Raw genomic sequence first — 18,278 nt, 5'->3', positions numbered from 1 at the left:
TATCTAGGGAAGATTGGAAGCTTATGGGAGCCACTCATTTGCTTTGGCAACCTGGGATGTAAGTCATCTGGACCACCTAACTTATCCACCTTTCCAGTGCATTCGCCAATCATTCCCCCCCCCACCCATTACCTCTACTATGTCCGCTTCTATCAATATTTTGTCAAATTACACTTCCTTGGTAAATAGTAATAAAAAGTTTTCACTAAGTATTCTAGACTTGCCCTGCACCTCTAAATATATATTAACTTTTTTGTTCCAAATAAGACTCATCCCACCTCTTTCTATCACCTTACTATGCGCATATCAGAAGATTTTTGTGCTCTTTTATGTTAACTGTCATTCAATTCTCATATTCTCTCTTTGTCAGCCTTACCTTTCTTTTCATTTCCCCTCTTAACTTGTATCTGACTTGGATCTGACTTGAAGAATTAACCTGACATACATCATGCACTCTCTTTCATTGTTTCATCTATTTTTCTCTATCTCCATCAGCATTCAAGGAGCCTTGACTTCGGTTCTTCTACCTTTTGCCCTGTGCCTGGAACATATCCTTCTCAAAGGTCACACATTGTTATGTGACTGTTTTTCCTGTTGGCCTTTAGTTCTATTTCATGCGGGCTAGATCCCTCTCATTTTATGGAAGTTCGCCCTCTTCCAATTTAGAAGTGGTAATTTACATAGTCCTTTTCTCTTCTCCATTACTAGTCTAAATCTTATCATAAGTGTTACCCAAGTGTTCTTCCACAGACACTCAGGGCGGGATTTTACGGCCCTGCTCATCCCGAAAACGTAAAATCCCGCCCAAGGTCAACAGACCTTTCCATGTTCCGCCCCTCGCCCGTTCTGATTCCCGGGGCGGGAGGGGTGGTAAAATTAATGCCTAGGTCCACTTGGCGTATTCAATTCCTTGGCAACAGATCTAGTAATATCTCTTCCTTATTTGGACTAAGGATATATTGGTTCTGAAAGTTCTCCTGAACACATTTCAGATGTTCCTCACTCTCCTTTCCTAATTGATAGTTAGTTCTTATCTATCTCTTTGATTTTCCTGCAGACATTTGCTCCTGTCTCTCATTATTTCGACACCTATAATGTACCCCAGAAGCCTGATGATGCCCTTATTTCTTCTCAACTCTAACTGTATAGATCCTGTCCTTGTCCCTACTCTGCCTTTCCTATTCTTCTGATGACCGCTCATCTATCCTGAGCTCTTTCTGCCAGCTTATCAGATGGCAATGTCCTCCATGAGTTCTTCTGAAGAAGACTCAGATGAGAACTTTTTTGGGATGGTTTACAGAAGAAGGTCGAAGAACTTGCACAGTGAAATACTTGGTACATTAGTAGACCTGCCAGAAAGCCTGTTTAGGTCTCTCGATTAAAGGTATTTAGTGCCTGACTGATGCACTGGATATCAGGGTCCAAATCACCTGCAGGCCTCTCCCTTTAACCCCATGTAACAAACCACAATTATCCCCATCCCCACCACCCATCACTTACCTTTGTCCTTGGTCACTCCACAGGCCTGGAATTCCATAGAGTACTCTTCTGGCAGCAGTCACAGTCTTCTCTGTGGTACTATTGAGTGACAGAGCTGCCTGCCTATGATTGGCTGGCAGCTCTAGGTTGGTGAGATTTCCACCCTCGGAGACCTGATTCCAGAGGAAGACCTGCCGGTGCCTGATTAGTAAGTGGTTCAGCAGGCTTTCTGGAAGATAGGCTGGCATGGAAGATCCTCAATGTTTCAACAAATCTTTCCCATTAACTCTGCTTCTCCCCACAGATGTTGCCAGATTTTATGAGTATTTTCAACATTTTCTGCTTCTATTTTGCAGTTATATTCCACAGTGCATCTTTGAATACTTTCCAGAGAGCAACGGAGAATGCTGAGTCGGAGACAAGAAAAATACAAATGCCAACTTATCAGATGGCGAGGTTCTCCATGAGTTCTGGTGCGGAAGACTCAGATAAGAACTTTGTTGGGTGGTCAACAGAAGAAGGCCAAGAGCCTTACACAGTGAAATACCTGATACATTAGCAGGCCTCTCAGAAAGCCTGTGTGCAATGTAAAGGCATTGGGAGATGTCTGGTATAAACTTAGCACATGGCTTTATGCAGAGCTTGGAGCCCATACTCAGAGTGGAAGGAATGGCCAACTGCATGAGAACACTGGCAGACCTATCCAGGTTGTAACGTCTAATGGTTGCAGTCTCAATTGAAATGCATAGAGAAGCCATCTAACATCAGGTTGTTGCAGTTGGCGTTCAGATTCAAGTCATGCAATTCAACTTGCTGTCATGCGGGCTTAAACTTCCCTAATGCAAGCTCAGCTTGCTGCAACAGAGGTTCATGACCACATTCTTCGGCACATGCCGTACCACACTTCGTGCATTCATTAACATAAAACAATTCTGAAAACCATTAAACACTTCTACAACCACTTGTAACCAGTAGAAATCTAGTCGTCGCACTTAAGCCAGTAGAGATCAATCAGCATCAAAACTGAAATCTGTTAATGATCCCTTACAATAGCACAGGTAATGGGATTGAGCGTGGTTGGTGGTTTCATGAAAAATTCCTATGAGAATATGTTGTGGAATCAACTAGGGATAAAGCCATTTTAGGTACCGTACTATTTAATGAGTCAGGGTTAAGAGTGATTAGGGTCCCCCATTAAAATGACTCCATAATGTTTACACAGAGATGCAAACATTTTAGAGTAGTTTTAATGGGGCACTTCTAATTACTGAAAAGACTGAGACACTGGAAATGTAAAGGGTGGGGTAAAAATTCCTAGATTGTGTTCAGGAAAATTTTCTAGAGCAGTATGTGTTCAGTCCAACAAGAAAGGATGCATTGCTGGACCTAGTTCTTGGAAATGTAAATTAAATGTCTGTGAGAGAACACTTAGGAGACGGTGATCATTATATTGTAAGGTTTAAGATGATGATAGAAAAGGAAAATAGGCAATCCAGAGCAAAAATAATTAGCTGGGGGAGAGCTGACTTCAATGGGGCAAGAACTGAGCTGGGCAGATTAGACTGGGACTAAGGTTGGCGAGAAAAACTGTAGGGCTACCTCGCTCCACTCACACTGTTCGTACCTGTAAAAACTTGATTACCTGTGAAGACTCACATTCCAACCACTCTTCACATTCCAATCTGTAATTACTTTTCAATTGTGTCTTTGCCTATATATGCCATGTTTGTGAACCTACCTCCACTCACCTGATGAAGGAGCAGCACTCCGAAAGCTTGTGTTTCCAAATAAACCTGTTGGGACTTTAACCTGGTGTTATGAGACTTCTTACTGTGCCCACTCCAGTCCATCGCCAGCATCTCATATCATGATTATACAGAATAGTGGAGCAGTCTTGAGGGGCGGTATGTTTTACTCCTGCTCCTATTTCTTATGTTCTTATGAAAAACTGGGCCTACAGAACCAAATTTTGTGACTGATTTTTTAAAAATATCATCACAGCAAAAGGTATATTCCCTTAAAAGAGATTTTGCAAACCCTACTAACAAAAGAATGTCTAATATAGGTACCTGGTGGTCTTCTCCCATCAAATTGCTGTACTTTGCACATTGAGTCTGTGAACTATGTTACATGGCCAGGGTTCTCTTGAGGCCATTTGCTGGTCTGCCTCTAACTAGCCCTATAGAAACTAGTGATAGTACCTGCAATTGTTTTCTTTGCTAACTAAATTTATGTTGTTAAACCTTTTGTTAAACAATCTACCAATATTCACATTGGTCAGATGGATAGTTAGCCTCACACCAAGACCCTAAATCTGTCGCCTGATCTGTGGTTGCTAACCTCTCTGACACTGAGGGATATTTCTGACTCAGTACACTTTGCTATCTGAATTCTGATCAATGGTAACTGACATGAAACCTTGGCCTTGATTTTCTCAGAGTTATGGAGACTCCTCAGAGATTCCAAAATGGTGTATGGATCCCTGATGTGGAAGTTTCACCCCTGTTTTTGACTGATCCAATTTTAATCCATAGAGGAAAGGGGGTGGGTCGTGACTCACGTGAGAAAAATCTGAATTCAATATGGCCATTTGAACTCAGTGCTGAGTTCAAGAAGACCCCATTTTGCGGTGACAAGGGAACTCATCTGAATTGTGGGAGTCACAAATTTTTAGAGTAGTTGGGAATGCTCTTGAAGGGCAGATAAGGCCCATATATTAGAACTGTCTCGCTGCAGAATTATTTTAATTTCCAGGCCTTTAAAAATTAAAAAGAATTAGTCAGCCTATGAGGGGTAAAAAAAACACTCAAGCTGTGAAGTTATTTAAATCCCAGCCCTTTATTTTTAAAAAATGACTGCCTGTGTCAGTGAGCGTTTAAATAAATCTATTCTAGCCATTAAAGTAGCTGTTTGTTGACATTACTCAAAGGGTTATCTTCTGTTTTCCACAACCTATCATTATCTCAATGGGGGGGGGGGGGGGGGGGAAGGGGGCAGGTGGACTCATATTCACAGTTTGATATTATAATGAACTGGCAATTGATTCCAATCAATTATTTCCTAGGCAGTTTAGGTGAAAATGATCCACACTGAAGCTTCAGCCTCACAGTCAAGGAAGCATCATCTCACACTTAAATACACTGTCAGTGCTGATATGCATCCTTACTCTCATCCAAGTTGGACTTTCAATTTTTGTTTCGGAGATGGAGTCAATGACATAGGTTAATGGCAATAAAAGTTCTTACATAGATTATTATATGGGTTAAGGTTCCAATTCCTACCTACCACCACAAAGGAATGTACAGCAGGCTGGGGAGAGACAAGATGAAAAGCAACATCCGCCAGCTTCGTATGAAGTATGCAATCAAAGGCAGGGTCATGTAGCCGAATGCATAAAAAATGCAAATTCCTAGTGTACCGAATATAACCCGAGTGGCTTTCCCCAAAAGTTCTGATCCTGTAAGAAGAGAGTAACCAGGTGAAGCACAACAGTATTGCGAGTTACTTTCTACTTTTCTTTCACTCCTGTAAGAAAGAGGGTTGTTTAAGAAATTGTATTTTTAGAATCGTAAAGAACTCTAATGGAATTAGCTGGCACAGCATTAATTCCCACGGAAAAATACATAAAACATAAGAAAGGAGTCAAGGACTAACACAAGGTAGAGATAAAGGTCACAAAGATTGCGCTCCTGCATTGAGGTCACTAGACTCTGAAGCGTTCCTGAACCGATAGCAGGAAGCCTTTTTGTGCCTTGCATGAAATAAATAAATAAGAAACCTTTAACTAGCGTGAGGGACAGGGAGACAGATAAAAGCAAAATGCTGCAGATGCTGGAATCTGAAACAAAAACAGAAAATGCTGGAAACTCTCGGCAGGCCTGACAGCATCTGTGGGGAGAAAATAGAGCCAACGTTTCACATCCAGATGACCCTTCATCAGAGCAGGGAGACAGTGTCAACTTGGGCATCTGTCTTGTATTCATTGGTCAGAAGGATTCAAATGAATAATTCACAAAGGGTAGCTATCAGTCCCTGGAAACAAAGGCATAATTTCAGATGGCATGGTCTCACTTCCCACCATTCGAAGAGTCTGAGTGTCTTGCGGTCACTTCATGCTCAAATGTGCATTAAGTGGCCGCAGGCGGGATATAATCTCCTTACACATGCGGAAGTTCCACTCAGAGATTGGCTAGCAGCTCTGCAATGACAGCACTGTAGTGAACAGAAGAAGAAATGCATAAGTATGTCTGAGACTAATTCCAGGCACTGGAGGCCCAGGTAAGTTCAAGGGGTCCGAGGGCAGGGAGATTAGGGGAGGTCTGAGGGGGCACAAAGGGTATGATAGGGATCTCAGGGGGGAGACTGGGGAGGTGGAGGAAGGAAGTCAAGAAGTTACCAGACCTTAAGGGGAGGACGGGGGAATGGTGCCCGACTTCAGAAGGAGGCTTCTGATGGAGATACACCACCACACTACACCTCCTTCTGGTCCGAGATGTAACTCTGTTGATTTGTGGCCTTTTCCCACAAAAGTTCAATCCTCTGGCCAGCCTAAAAATTGAGGTTATGTGAGGGCCTTTAACTGGAGTAAGGGTAGGTTTCTGGTCTGAGGCCTTGCCTGCCACAAAATGAGATTTCTGCTTGGTTGGGGTGGTGGGAACCTGGAGGGAATTCCGTCTCTTTAATTAAACACTTGCGGGTGGGGGAGCGTTAAAGTGAAAGGACGGGATTCCCTTCCCTGGGGGAGTGTAGAATTCTGGCCAAAGGATATTGATGGGTGCACAGAGAGCAGGGACTGTCTTTGTCGGACAGCTGCTTTCATCAGATGGAAGTCGAACTAGGAAAGTTAGGGAAGAGTTCGGTTTGAGAACAGAATGTTGCCGTCACGAGCTATTAAGATCAAGCTACTGAGATTAAAGCACTCCAACCGTCCATTTGTCCTCTAGGATCAGTGAAACACTCTTAACTGTCACTGGTTGTATACTTTCCTTGTCAATTTAGCTAATGTACCATAATAAAACTGTTGCTTCTTAATAAACTGCCTAAAGTTATGAACATTCAACTGACTTTCTTAGGTATCTGTGGTTCCTGAATCCAAAATCTTATACGATTATTGCCACTCTGAAAGAAATGTTGCTTTCATGTTCAGTCCAAAAAGCTTTTCAGTAATAAAGTTGAGTGCTGATTAAACACAGACCACAAACCCAACCCGTGTGAGAAATCCTGACTGAAATTATGCCATTTCACCAGATTTTCTGTCTCTTTTCTGTACCCTGTCTCGTCGTTGTTTGAGATCCGACCCACTACGGTGGTGTCATCAGCAAACTTGAAAATGAAGGTGGAGCAGAATTTGGCCACACAGTCATAGGTGTACAAGGAGAATAGTAAAGGGCAGAGGGTTGCGATTCTCCATTTAAAAAACTAAGCCAGTGGGAAACTCAGAAGGCCCCATTTTACCAAAACTTCAGGCGCGAAATGGCGGTAAAGTTGGTCATCGGGCCTATGCCGCGATCCGCACCCGATTCCTAGCGGATCGCGCCTTTACCAACGGCCGATTCGGGCGCTGTTCCGGTGCGCGCCCAAATCAGCCGGCGCGACGATTTAAATGCATTTGCATGCATTTAAATCGACTTAATGAAGCGCACGCCCAACTTTACCATCAATTCCCCCTTTACCAGCGTTCAGCCCAATTCGCGTCCGCGCCTTTACCGACCTGATAAATAAAAGCCGAACTTGTACTTTTATTCGGCAGGGGAATCACCGAGGCCCACCTTTCGCGGACACCCCCTCTAACCACCCTGGCAGACCCCCCTCCCGGGATCAGACCCCTCTGGGAGGCAGGCTCCCCCGGCAGAGCACACCCCTAACCTACCTCGATCGTGGTCTCCCTCCACCATCCTTCCCGCTCACCTTCGACAGCCTGCAGCACGTTCCTGGACACTGACTTCGAGCCACGGCTGAAGTGACCGGGCTTCACACAGGTCCGCTGGCATCTGCCGGAGGAGGTGGGGGGGGGGGGTGGGGGGATGGGCCCAGTTGGAACTCTGGTGGTGGTTTTGGTGGGGGGGGGGGGTGAGGAGAGGACCTCATCGCCCTCTTGGGGGGGGGGGGTGACTTATTATCCCCTGGGGGTGGGAGGGGAGTGACGTCTCATCCTCTGGGTGGTGGGGGGGTGGGAGGGGGTGGGGTGTGACGTCTCATCCCCTGGGGGCGAAGGGGGTTGGGAGGGGAGGGTGTGTGACGTCTCATCCTCTGGGTGGTTGGGGGGGGGGGGGTGACGTATCATCCCATGGCGGGGTGGGGAGGGGGGGGGGGGGGGGGAGAGAGAGAGAGTGTGACTCTCATCCTCTGGTCGGGGGGGGTTCCGCTGCCTGTCTGCGGCCGATCCCTCCTGGCACCATCACTGGGACGCTACCAGCCACAGCCATCTCTCCCGCTCTCTCGCACCTGCAGGGAAGAGTAATCTGTGGCTGGTAGTGTAGCAGTGATGGTGCCAGGAGGGATCGGCCGCAGACAGGCAGTGGAACCCCCCCCCGACCAGAGGATGAGAGTCACACCCCCTCTCCCCCCCCCCACCCCACCATGGGATGATACGTCACACCCCCTCCACCGCCCCCCCACCACCCAGAGGATGAGACGTCACACCGCCCCCCCAGGGGATGAGACGTCACACCCCCTCTTCCCCCCCCCCCAGGGAATGAGACGTCACACCCACTCTGCGCCCCCCCCAAGGGAATGAGGCGTGAGTCCCCCCCCCCCCACGATCAGAGGATGAACAGCAGAGAGGCTCTCTGAGCTCTCTGTTTTTTTTCGTGCCCGGGCACGTTCTGTCAGAGTTTTTTGAGCTCCTATCATCCCGGCGGCGCTAAGCCCCGCCCACTGGACTGGCGCCGGAAAAAAGCGTCTGGGCGTGTTGGAGCGCGGCCTCTGGGCTCGGATCTATTTTGACGACCGCACCTGGCACTTAGTCTCTAAATGGTAAAATCGGGCCCAGAGTGTTTCTTGCTCACACAAGCAGAACTTGCCAGGTGGTATTCAACCACCTTTGATAGTTAAAAATATCCAAAGTCGGAAGCACGTCAGCCTGCCCGACTTCACAGAGATTGGGGCGCCATCTTTTAAGGGCGCCCTGATATCAGAGTCATGTTACAGGCCCCCCTTCCCCTGACATGAGCTGGTGACAATGTCCCTGACAAGGCCTACATTGCAACCTCTCAGCACCAAGGGGCTACCTTCTCCAACCCTTGAATGAACAGGTAACTGCCCCCCCATCACACAACATAGGCATGAGGGTGACCCACCCCACCCCTTTACCCCAGTCAGAGGCCCGACCCTTCAACCGCAACAAACCACCCCCCCCCCGCCACCTCCCCCACCAAACTGGAGACACACTGATGTGGGGTCACCAAAGGCATGCAGACTGAACCAGATGTGGTGAACCAGACTGAATAGATGTGGTGAAAAGAGGTAGGACTTCAGGGTTAATGGGCATGAAACAATGCAGGCTTTGATCTCTCTTGGAGTTGTCAGTCAAAAAGCTTTTGACAGCTAAATACACATCTGTTCCTTATGTAAACAAACCGGGCTAATGCCCTCTTTGATGTGATTTGGACTGTCAGTCAAACAGCCTTGTAAAACTCAATGGGAGTATATAAACAAACCCTAATGGAACAAGTGAAACTGACAACCTCCTGTCAATCAAAGCAGTTCATAGAGGCCAGACAGAAGCTGTAGCTCATTCAAGCTCGAAAGGAGGATCTCCCTAGTAAAACTGGCAGCCTCCTGTCAATCAAAGCAGCCCTAGTGAAATTGACATCTCATGTCAATCAGAGTATCACAAAGGTGTCTGGTCACATCTGGGGGTGCTGAAATCAACTAAGGGCAATCCCTTCGTAGAATGGAGTGCTGCTGTGGCTTTGAAGGTTTCCACGTGTCCAGGGGACATGGATATTAATGTGACCAGGCCACTTCAAAGGTTTTGCAGAACACAGACAACAATAAAGATTTTTACAGAAAGTTGCCTGAGATCACCATGCTAAGAGTGATCTCTAAGTTTTGCAGGACAAGAAAGGGAAGTCCAGCCACGAGACCCCCATCCTGGGGACAGTCTGAGGTCAACCCCTTCCACCAAGTCTGAGCCCACCCAATGCCCAGGACCCTTACCTGGAGCCAGGCTGCAGCGGGGCACATGAGCACAGTACTTACCTTTTTGTCCTCCCCCTCAGAGTCCAAGGCGCCAGGTCCACGCTTGTCAAGACCTGTACTGTTTGGCACCCACAGAACTTCCGGCAGGGGGCATGGGAGCATGACAGAAGGCGGTTGAATCGGGCTTCCAACCTACAAACTACATTCAAATTTATGTATAACAGCTGACATCAGGTTCTCACCCGCTCTGGCTGAGAACCTAATTTTTACAGGTGCAGTGGACTAGGAGACTGGGAGCGGGATCAACGCCCGGCATGCATCCTGATTTGGCCCTCTCATCTGATTCAATGTGCCATCGGGAATCCTGCCTGCAACTGGTGGCCTTAGAGAATCACCCCCAATATCTCTTGGGTTCTGTGCTCCAAAGATTTGGATGACCAAGAAACTTCATCACAGTCCTGCAATTGTGTCATGATGATACGACTGTATCTATCTCGAGTGAGAGATTTGAAACAGATGTCCTTAAACTCCAGATTGGAGTCAAGCAAGGCTGTATAATAGCCCCCATGGTGTTTACAATTTACTCGACAGTGGCTATTCACCTCATCAAAAATCAAGTGACCTCCAATATCCTTATTAAATAGAATCTAGATAGAGAACTCTTTAATCTCAGTCACCTCCACGTCAAAACTAAATTGACTACCACATGATCTAGAGTTTACAGATGACTGCGGTGTTGTTGCCCATTCTGCATCTGTCATGCAAGTCACTCTCAAACTCTGCTATTCTGCATATAAGAAACTCCTTGAATGTTGCCAAAACAAAACTCATGTCAACCCACACTTGGTCAGCCAAATATTTGACCTATATATGTTGAAGGAGAGACTCGGGAATATGTTAAGTACCTCCTACACCATGGCAGCCACCTCTCTCGAAAGGCCACCATTGATGAGGAAATCCTATAGTGATCAGTTACACAAGCTCAGTTTTTGAAACCATGGCAGCACATATGTGACAACAAAGACCTCCTCATGTCACAATAAGTTCCAGTATACAGAGTAATTGTTATTACCATACAGTGAGATCTGGACTGAGCATGCGACACTAAGAACACTAGAGAAATTCAATCTGCAATACCTACTCCACATCTTCCAGATTCAATGAGGCCACTGCTGAATAAATGTAAGTGTCCTTCTTGAAGCCAGCTCCACAAGCATTCAGGTAAAAATCCTTCAAAATCAACTTTGACGGACTGGAGACTATGTCCTGATGGCCAGAAAGTGTCTTCCCCATCAGGTCTTATTTTCTCAATGCTGAAAATGCTTCAAAAACACTCTGAATCACTCCATGAAGCATGGTGGCATTATCATTAATGATTGGGAGGAACTTATTACCAATCGTTCAAAATGCTGACAACTTGCCCATCACGTGTCACGCTTTGTCAGAAAATCTTAATGATGAGGCAGTTCAGCAGCAGAGAAAGAAACAAGAAGCAGCAAATCTTGCACCCTGCATTCCACTACCTTGTGGGGCAGTCTGTCCCATGTGCCCAAAGATCTGTGCATCAAGAATCAGTTTGTTCAGTCACATGAAGACCCATGGTAGAAACTTATGACCTTGAGTGGATGTCATTCTCAAATTTAGGGACAATCGCTAAATTCAACCCTCAGCTCCAGCTTTGATGCTAAAGTCTCCACCAAAGACATCACTCCCTTTCATTAGGGCCATTGTCGCAATATGGCCCTCAACCTTGCTCCCAAAGTCCAAGGCACACAGCCTTGGACAGATATAATGGACAACTGGTTTAGCCATTTACTGTCAGATTTTGCTTGTTTCCAAGATAACCTAAAATTATAATGCTATGATCACAGTTCCCTGGATGTTCCCTACTGATGCTTGATTCACTCGACCCAACTCATTTCCCAGAAACAGATCCAGCAATGCCTCCTTCCTATTGAGCCAAAAACATCTGATCACACTTCAGAAACTACCCCCCCTCTCTGAGAGTACTCTCTGCCTACCAGACTGATCCCAGCGCACTCTGGGATTACTATCCCAGCCTGTATTAGGATAATTGAAGGCCCAAGTGATCTAGGTCAGAACTCAATGCAACTGTGACCCAACCTATTTTGTGTCCTGGCACTGCATTCCTGCCAGAAATGGACTGGGTTGGATTTTGCTGGCTGTCACTGGCCCTGATGATAGACTAGGAAGCCAGTGGCAATATGCTTCAGCCATATGCAGGAGCCTCAGCTGGATTTAAAGTCAATCTTGCAGCTAATGTGATGAGAGCCTGCCTCCAAGAGCCGCTGGATAACTGGAAGGACCGCAACCAGCTTAGAAATCTACCAATATATGCCGACAATAGATGAGCAAGGTAAGTAGGATTTGAGGACACTGGATCCAACAGGGAAGGCACCAATAATGATGGAGGGAATGGTGTGTGTGATAGTTCTTGAAGGCGGCGGGGAGGGAGTGGGTGGTGGTTTGGGGGGGGGGGGATAGTTGGGGAGTTGTTGCCGGAAGGGCAACCATTGCCACTAGCGACCCATCCATGGACCACAGAATGCCTGATTATAGGAAAAGCCACCAAGGTTTACCAGGTAGTCTCCCCACATAGTGAAGGGCCTACCTGCTGCTGGTTAAATATTAGCAATGGTAGTAAAAATCCCTTAATTTGGCAACCGAAGTGTGGATTCAAAATTGCATGGATGCTCTTTCAGTCTTCTGGGCTGATATCCAAATGAGCAGAACTTGGTATCATACTGAGAGTGACAGAATCATCAAACGTATTGAGGGAAGGGCTAAAAATTGTACTCAATTTTGAGGATACTTACCAAGAACGAAGGCAGATACCCAGTTTGAAATCTGTCCAAGGCCCACAAGGAAATTCAGAAAGCAGAATACTTCCCAGTTTGGAGAGAATGCTTGAATTATGCTGAATCCAGTTTGTACAGCCATAGTTCCAAACATAACTATTTTCCTCCCGAATCTGCAAAGCAGAAACAAATAAAGTTTGAATTATATATATTATATATATATATATATACACAATTGCATACTTACGAACAAATATATAACCTCATGCATCTAGATGTTCACATGCTAAACCCTGCACACATTTTTACATACAAATGGAAAATGGTATGCACAACGTATTGGCCGGAATTTTACCGGCACGCCCACCCCGATTCCAGGGGCGGGCGAGGCTCGGAGAACGGCATTCTCTGTTGGCCTTGGACAGGATTGTACGAACCTCGGGGGGATGTGCGGTAAAATTCCACCCATTGTTCCAGTTACACAACACCTACACATACACATTGACACAAACTTTTAATTTATACATAGATCAAAAATCTATGATCATTCTGACACATACTTACTGTAACTTTGGCAAGGGTTCACAAAAGGATTAGAAATTAAGTTGGGACCCAGGGCTTGTGGGGTGGCATGTTAGGTTGTATTCTTTACTTACTACCCCCAAAAAATCCATTAGTAAAAGAAGCAGCAAGCCTGGAGATGCAAGCAGTAGTTCTCACATCTCTGGCTCTGAAAGAGACCCAGTGTAGGATCAGTGGAGATCTACCTGCCAAACAGTGGGCTCACCTGGGTGGCTGAGGTGGTAGAATTCTACCTTGTGCCCTGAAGAAATGGATTTCCAGTTTGGTTTTCAAACCAATGCAAAGCAGGACACAGCAACAACTGGAAGATGCTTACTCAGACAGATCCCAGTGCACCTTCTCTTGCCAGCCACTCTTTCGATGAACCTTCCAGCCACTTTGGCAGGCACGAGTCTGAGTTATATCCAAGTGGCTTTTTTAAAAAATGTAGTCTTGGGATATGGCCATCATTGGCAAGACAGGCAATTGTTACCAATCTATAGTTATCCTGAGTAACACCTTAATACAACCAATTGGTTCTTTGACTAAAGTTAAGAGTCAACAACGTGTGAAACTGGGGACACATGGAAGTCAGGCCGAGTAAGGGCATTAGGTTTCCTTCCCTAATGGACATGGCTGAACTAGTTTGGTTTTAATGGCAATCCAACAGCTCTACTTTTCCCAATATGAGCTTCTTATTTCCACATCTTTTAAAATGATGTCACATTTTCATGCTCATGTTTTACTGAATTATTAGTCAAGGCCTCTGGAATCCTAGCTCAATAATATAACCACACCATCATTCCCCAATTATTGGCAGGGTGTCCACCATTGCCTTAGTAATGAAATAACTTCACTTTTGCCATGATCACCTTGAGAAAGTCAGCGACAGGACGCTGGGGCTGGTGCAATTCAACAATGTACCATACTGCGCATTTTCCATCTTAAGATTGCGTCTTCCCTGCAAGATCCCTTCAATATTAGATGGTAGCATCCAGCCAAGTCAGTTAACTTCACATGATGTTAAGAACTGTCTGACTGAATTGGATGCAGCAAAGGCTTTCTATACATCTTGGCTGGAAGACTAAAGACCTGTGCTTGTTATCCTTCAGCTAAACTATTCCAGTACAGTTGTGACACTTGAATTCAATCAACAGTTTGGAAGATTGTCCAGGTATATCCAAATATAAAAATACAGGATAATTTTTTCCAAAATTAATTACCGTTCTATCAGCCTCCTCAGAAAGGGATGGACGAATCATTAATAGTATGCCCAATTAACATATATTCAGTCATATTCTGTTCATGCTATACCAGAATAAGTTATTTTCAGATCCTATTGCAGCTGTTTTTTCATAAATATGGGTTCTCGAGATGAATACCAGAGAAGAGGTGAGAGAGAGTTCAAGCCATAAATGATGGAAATGTTCAACAGGTTGCTGCCACGCCTGCTGAATATTTCCAGCACTTTTTGTTTCTTCAATTTGTGGCATCTGTAGCATTTTGCTTTTGAAGAGGTGACAGCAACTGTCCTCAGCATCAAGGTAGCATCTGATTACACCAACAAGAAAAATACACAAAACAATAAGTTATTGAGGCTCCATAGGAAAGCCCCCAAGTGACAGAAATTATATCTAACACAAAAGATGGTGCGGTTGTTCAGAGGCCAGTCACCACTGTCATGGGATGTCACTACAGGAATTGCACAAGGAAATATTCTCAGATACCATTAACGGCCTACCCTCCATCCTGATATAAAGAGTTGGATTGTTTATGGATGATTCTACAATGTACAACTCTATTTTGAACTTATCCAACAATGAAACATGCTTTAATCTACAGCAGAATGTGGTTAATATACAGCCGTGTGCTAACAAGCTGTAGATAATGTTCATGCAGCACATGTGTCAGGTAATGACCACCTGTAACAAGAGAAAAAGCAACTATTTCTCCTTAAAGTTAAATGACACCACTATCACTGAGTGCAACAGTTTGATGGTCACCATTGGTCAGGGGATTAACCAAATTGATATATGAACATTGAGTCAAATATTCCAGTCTCCAGGTCATCAGTGACCAGCCATACAACTGAAGATATACACCAGGGCCCTGTGAGAAGCCTGATGCATGAACCTACATGGGAATCACCTGGGAAGTTTAACATTCTGATGGACAATTCCCCTGCTCCCCAGGACCCTCCATGAAAGCCTCCGAATCCAAGTTGGAGTTGAAGATTATGGGTAACTCTGCTGTGCTTACCTGGATAATTACCTACATGTTAGACAGATTAAAACCTGGGTAACTTCACACCTGACACCCCCAATAACTTCTCTGATCCCCCTCACTACCCCCAAGTACCCAACTACATTCTGACCGCTCCAACCTCCCCCTCAACCAAACCAAGTACCCCACCAACTATCCCAAACCTATACCTACTACGCCCTGACACCTAACTACTCCACAGATCTGACCTGATTACTCCCCCCCGACCAACTGACTACCCCCTCCCTCACCCCTGATCACCAGGTGACCCCTGGCCTATCTATCCCCATCCATCTGACTACTCAGTCATTCACCTGCCTACTTACTCACCCACCTACCCACTCAGCCACCTCAGTCATCTTGCCCACCCACCCTTACTATCAACCTACACGTTCACCCACCTAGCCATTCACGCACTCATCTATCCATTCACTCATCCATTTGCTAACCCCATTAAGTCTCATGGGACCAAGTCAAACAGGAAACTTCCTGCTGATTATCAGGTATCGTCCCCCCTCAGCTGATGAATCAGTACTCCTCCATGTTGAACACCACTTGGAGGAAGCGCTGAGGTTGGCAAGGGCACAGAATGTACTCTACGTCAGGGACTCACTCCAATGTCCATCACCAAGAGTGGTTCAAGAGTACCACCACAGACATCACTGCTAAACTGGGGTTGAGGCAAGTGGTAAGGGAACCAACAAAAAGGAAAAACATACTTAACCTGATCCACACCAACCTGCCTGTCGCAGTAGCCTCTATCCATGAATGTATCATTCCTTGAGGAGATGGGGTCCCATCTTCACATTGAGGACACACTCCATCATGTTATATGGCACTGCCACCATGCTAAATGGGATAGACTTTGAACAGACCTAGCAACTCAAGACTGGGCATCCATGTGGCGCTGTGGGCCATCAGCAGCAGCAGAATTGTACTCGACCACAATCTGCAACCTTGTGGCCTGGCATATCCCCCACTTTACCATTACCACCAAGCCATGGGATCAATCCTGGTTCAATGAAGGGTGCAGCAGGGTATGCCAGAAGCAGCACAAACATACTTAATAATGAGGTGTCAACCTGGTGAAGCTACAACACAGGACTACTTGCTGCCAGCAGCATGGGCAGCAAGTAATAGACAAGAGATAAGCAATTCCACAACCAACAGATCAGATTTAAGTTCTGCAGTTCTCCCACATCCAGCAATGAATGGTGGTGGACAATTAAACAACTTACTAGAGGAGAAGGCTCCACAAGTATCCCCATCCTCCATGATGGAGGAGCCCAGCATATCAGTGCAAAAGAGAAGACCAAAGCATTCACAACTATCTTCAGCCAGAAGCGCCGAATGAATAATTATATCGGCCTCCTGTGGAGGTCTCCAACATCACAGATGTCAATCTTCAGCCAATTCAATTCACTCCACGTGATATCAAGAAACAGCTGAAGGCATTGAATACTGCAAAGGTTATGGACCCTGACAATATTCCAGTAATAGTCCAGAAGACGTGTTCTAGAACTTGCCACACCCCTAGCCAAGTTATTCCAGTACAGCTACCACACTGGCATCTACTCGGCAATGTTGAAAATTACCCAGGTATGTCCTGTACACAGAAACAGGACAAATCTAAGCTGGCCACTAACTGCCCCAGTTTATTCTCGATCATCAGCAAAATGACGGATGGGGTCATCAACAGTGCTATTAAGCAGCACTTACTCAGCAATAACTTGCTCATGGATGCTCAGGGTCACTCAGCTCCTGACCTCATTACAGCCTTGGCTCAAACATGGACAGAAGAACTGAACGCCAGAGATGAGGTAAGAGTCACTGCCCTTGACATCAAGGCAGCATTTAACCTAGTACGGCATCAAGGAGACCTGGCAAAAGTGGAGTAAATGGGAATCAGAGGGAGAACGCTCCGTTGGTTGGAGTCATACCTAGCACAAAAGAAATATGGCTGTGGTGATTGGAGGACAATTATCTCAGCTCCAGGACATCACTGCAGGAGTTCATTTCAAAAATATGAAGCTAGACCTGTATAACATTGGGGATTTGATTTGATTTGATTTATTATTGTCACATGTATTAACACACAGTGAAAAGTATTGTTTCTTGCGTGCTCTACAGACAAAACATACCATTCACAGAGAAGTTAACGTGAGAGTGCAGAATGTAGTGTTACAGTCATACACTCAAGCTATGGCTGTAACACTACATTCTGCACTCTCTCGTTTCCTTCTCTATGAACGGTATGTTTTGTCTGTATAGTGTGCAAGAGACAATACTTTTCACAGTATGTTAATACATATGACAATAATAAATCAAATCAAATCCCCAATGTTATACAAGGTTAGCTTCATATTTTTGACATGGACTGCTTCAGTATCTGAAGAATTGCAAAATTGCTTTATTTATTTCCAACAACCAGTACACACTCCCTTTGCTTTTTGTTCCATGACATCTTTATTTAATCTCTCCTCTTTGGAGAGATTGGAGGATTGGAGAGGAGGTAGTGGGGGCAGCTGGATGTGTACTGGAATGGAGGTTGGGGGTGTTGGGTGGAAGGTTGGGATTTGCTTTGGGGTGTTGGGAAGTGGTTGGAGTGTGGTAAAGGACAAGGTTGCGGGGGGGGGGGGGGGGGGATTTGTGGGGAGGTTGGAAGGAGGGATATGAGGAGAGTTTGAAGGGGGGAGGATGGAGGAGGGTTTGTGGGTGAGGTTGCAGGGGGGATTGTGGGGGCAACTGGGGTGGGAATAAGTTGGAGGGACAAGAATGGAGGTATGATTGCGGGGAAAGTTTGAGGGGGGCTGAGGGGGAGATTGGGGGGAGGGTCAGGAGAGGTTGGAGGGAAATTGGAGGGGAGTTTGGAGAGGGTTTGGGGGGAGCTTGGAGAAGGTCTTTGGAAATTTGGATAGTGGGTGTGAATGGGAATTTGGAGGAGGTGGGGGAAGTTAGAAGAATTTGGGTGGGATGTTGGAGGAATAATTTGGGTGGGGGGGTGATTGGGTAGGA

General features: G+C 45.7%; 1 protein-coding gene across 1 annotated transcript in view; it reads right to left on the bottom strand.

Annotated features, from left to right (window-relative positions):
- LOC144505067 (organic cation/carnitine transporter 2-like) overlaps window positions 1-18,278 on the bottom strand; it is a 79,521-nt gene that overhangs the window by 41,230 nt on the left and 20,013 nt on the right. Inside the window, exons 3-4 of the mRNA XM_078230815.1 lie at window positions 12,459-12,613; window positions 4,765-4,936 (exon numbers count right to left, since the gene is read on the bottom strand). Coding sequence (XP_078086941.1) covers window positions 4,765-4,936; window positions 12,459-12,613 — 327 coding nt within the window. The remainder of the gene's footprint in view (window positions 1-4,764; window positions 4,937-12,458; window positions 12,614-18,278) is intronic.

This window comes from Mustelus asterias, chromosome 16 (genome assembly GCF_964213995.1).
Source record: "Mustelus asterias chromosome 16, sMusAst1.hap1.1, whole genome shotgun sequence".
NCBI classification, from domain to species: Eukaryota; Metazoa; Chordata; class Chondrichthyes; order Carcharhiniformes; family Triakidae; genus Mustelus; species Mustelus asterias.
Note: the sequence above shows the minus strand (reverse complement) of the source record. Positions and strands in the feature narration are given on the sequence as shown.